Source organism: Curcuma longa, unplaced genomic scaffold (assembly GCF_044706935.1).
Source record: "Curcuma longa cultivar G26 ecotype Majalengka, Jawa Barat unplaced genomic scaffold, ITB_CL_G26_1.1 contig_27422, whole genome shotgun sequence".
Taxonomy (NCBI): Eukaryota; Viridiplantae; Streptophyta; class Magnoliopsida; order Zingiberales; family Zingiberaceae; genus Curcuma; species Curcuma longa.
The window spans coordinates 2,599-6,228 of record NW_027433416.1 but is presented as its reverse complement, the minus strand read 5'-3'; the positions used below and the strand labels follow the sequence as shown (position 1 = coordinate 6,228).

Sequence of the window (3,630 nt, the reverse complement as noted above, 5' to 3'; positions counted from 1 at the left end):
ATATATCATACTTACCTTTAGATATCCAAAAAATAAATCATATTGCCTAACTTAAAAAACAGTAGCTGAGTTTTCCAGATTAAACCTACTCTTCTTGCTGGACTCAACTCCGTTCGAGAGCGATGGGAAACCTCAAAATTTTCCCCGGAAACAAAAGACGATGACGACACGGTGAGAGACGGAGAGGGTTCGATGCCGAAGACTTCTTCGTCGGCCGTTCCGACCATCATACCCATGAACTCCTCCCTCAAGCCCCAACTCCTCCCATCCTTTCCCCATCAAACCCTAACCCCCTACTCTCTGCCACTCCTGCCGACGCCGCCTTTGCCCGACGTCGACGACGAGATCGACCTCCTCGGCTCCTCCTTTCGCCGCCATCAAAACCATGGATTAGTCCTCATCGACGAGGAGGACGACGACCTTAATCCCTTCTCCTCCCTCCTCCGTGATGATGACGAAGAGGAGGAAGACCCTGACGAAGAGGAGATAGACGCAAACGAAACGCTGATCGAAGATCAGAAACCCACTTTGTCCGACTACAATCAGCAGCCTGGGTCTTCTATCGACGAAGCCGCAGTCCCCGTCGTCTCGCCCTGCGTCGATCCGGCGCCCCATGTTTCTTCGCAGTTTTACACATTTAACCGGGAATCCCACGCCCTGATGGTACGCTGTATTCTAGAAGGCCGGCTTGCCACTACGGACGAGATCCGTGCTGCCACTTCCATTTCCGTGCTCAAGTCGTGGCGATCGGTGTGGAAGGACCGAAACGAGGACACAGCATACCTCACCGCATGGAAGCGCATACAGGATAAGCTTCGTGCGCACATGGACGGCGTCCTGCCCGCGCTCTTCTTCAAAAACAATCCAGAGCATTGGGTATCACATGTGGACCAGTGGCAGGAGATTGTCACTGCTGCACATGCCGACCCTGACCTATTGCGGCACCTAGGTCTGAAGGAGACTGTAGAGAAGATAAAACAGTCTTGGACTGTTGGTGCTAGGTTCTATGGAATCCCGGAGTCATTCATCCGAGTTTGTGTATCCTCCTGTCTGGTGTGTTCCTCTTCATCTTCCTCATCCTCACTGACATCTCCTGGAGGCAGCAGTTTGCCACGGTCCAAAAGGCGACGTTTTGAATACACTGAATCCTTTGAAGTGCCTGCAAAGGATGTACAGTGCTGTTTGCAGAAGCTTGCAGCTAAGTACAAGGTAGTTCTTTGCATCCGCCAGAAGTATATAAGGTACAAGCCATTCACGGCTGAGGTGAAGGACTATGCCTGCCACCGAGCAGGGGAACCATCATCAGCGACTGCTTCAGCTAAGAAAGCTAGGGTTTTGAAAAAGGAACCATACCAGTCAAAGCGATGTGGCTGTGGATTCCGGATAAGGGCTATTGTTCCAATCATGAACTATAATGATAAAGACAAGACTTTTGTGTACCAGGAGGAAGGCACTGCTATATTCAAGCTATTTGCAATTCATACCGGACATGAACCTGGTCCACTTGATGGAAATGCTCGGATCATTCATCGAGTAGTTGGGAACAAGGGTTCTTATGAATTTGATTCAGATGTTTATGGTATTAGGGAGGACACAGACCCCTACTGGTTAACTAGCATTATAGGCAAGGATGATAGAGGGGATCCTTATCATTCAGTTATGCAGCAGGTTCAGGATGTCAAGGTGGAAGTTGGTTTGCTCGAAGAACGAATTGCTTCAACAAGTTCAGATTCGTTGGGCTCATTGAAACAGGAGCTATCTGATATCCTGCTTAGGTTGAAGACGCTGGGTGGAGGGATGCACCAATCTGAGGGATCATTGGTGGTAGATGATGATGAAGTTGCAAAGTGGAGAAAGAAGAGCAGCCACCATCATAACAGGCATGATGGTATATTTAGCAAGGAAGCCGAGATGATTGAGGAAGAGGATACAGAATTTGGTTCAGATCTAGGAACTATTGTGCCATGGAATAGAATGACAGCAGATTGCCAAGATAGGAAGTTGCTTATTAGGCAGAACATGAAGCCTGTTAAGTGGATGTTAAAGGAAGATTGCAGTGACTTTGATGAGAAAAGTATTCTCCATTGTGGTGTAGATGAGGAGTCCAAGTTAAAAACCTTGACTGATCCCAGTCTCGCAGGGATGCAAGCGGATGGTTTCTATGCCGACAGCACCAAGTGGTATGACTCACCAGGTGGCTTGGATCCTAGCACAGACTGTGGAGATGGTGGTTTTAGACTTGGAGGAATCTTATGAAGCAAGGGTTTGTTTATTTTTCCCTTTACATAGAGATGGAAAAGACTTGTAAATTCTGTTTAGTAAAGGAAAGTTGGGAAACCACCATTCTATTATCAGTAGTAGATTTCAGGTGGATGTTCCTCCTGAGGTTTCATTTTTTACTAAATGCAGGTTGCTTTTATTGATTCAAACATGGTTTATGTTCTTTGTCAATGGCTCTAACTGAATATTACCTATAACCTTTACTTTTTGCTTTTCGGTATATTGGTTTGTTGTGCTACATGGTCGTTGTATTTAAACCATATAAATTGAGTCCAGTTAGAAAATTGACTGTAATATTACAAAATGCATTGTGTACAAGAACATTGTTTTGTAGATGAGTATGCTAATTAATTATTTTCATGGCCAGAATTTTGTGCCTTTTGCTGTTTGCTTTATCTTACACAACTGTACGACCTATATATTTGTCTAAGATCACAACTTTGGAGGTACGTAACATTGTTACTATGTTCATTGAGTTGTTTTAGAAATTCCCTGGTTTCTTCCCAGCTTCTATGTATATTGTTTTTGCAAATTCAAGCACTTTTTTTTACCATGGTTGGGTAGAACATGATCCTAGTATATCAACGTGCATTGTTATTGTTGTTGCAGTTTCCTGTTTGTGTAATGCACTGGTTCGCAAGTACGCCTAGGAAGGATGCAATTTGATTCAGATTTCTTAAAATTTCCATGAGAAGAATATTGGCCTATCATCTGTTTTTGCCTTTTGGTATATGTTGGCTGATTATGCGATTGTGGTGGTATGCAAACCAATATAAATGGTAATTCAGTTATACATTTGATTCTACTATTTCTGATATTTTCTTGACTGCGCGGTTTAAATTGGAATTCTTTTTGTCTAGATATTTTTGCAGTTTGATGAGTTCAAATTCCAGAATTTTGCTGTGCCTGTCTCACTGTTCTATGCAATTGTGCTGTCTGTGACATTTTTAATAAATAATAATCCCTTAGTCAAGTTGAAGTGATTCAAGTCTATTTTTTCAAGGAATTATTCATATTATTTTCTGGAATCTAGTTGCTGCCCTTGAGAAATCAAAGAAAATATGACAAGAAACCCAAAAAACAATCTGGATGAGGCCAAGTCTATTCTGTCTTCAATTTGAACAAATGTTGCTTATGCCTAGCTGACTTGAACTCTACAAAGCAAAATGAAAAAATAAAATAAGAAAATGTACAGGAAATAAGAAGATGAAATACATCAAATGCTTGTGAAGTTTGGGATTTACCGAGTGCATCATACTTTGTAACTTATAAACCACACATCTTCCACTGTTGACATTCCTAAAATTTCATTGTGCTTGACCCACAACATTTGAGGTTGGAGTGCATATC

General features: G+C 42.8%; 1 protein-coding gene across 1 annotated transcript; it reads left to right on the top strand.

Annotated features, from left to right (window-relative positions):
* Positions 1-115: 115 nt before the first annotated feature.
* On the top strand, positions 116-2,451 carry LOC141819037 (uncharacterized). Its single transcript, XM_074706415.1, has one exon. It carries the CDS (start codon positions 193-195, stop codon positions 2,254-2,256), a length of 2,064 nt encoding a protein of 687 aa, XP_074562516.1. The 5' UTR covers positions 116-192; the 3' UTR covers positions 2,257-2,451.
* Positions 2,452-3,630: the final 1,179 nt, after the last annotated feature.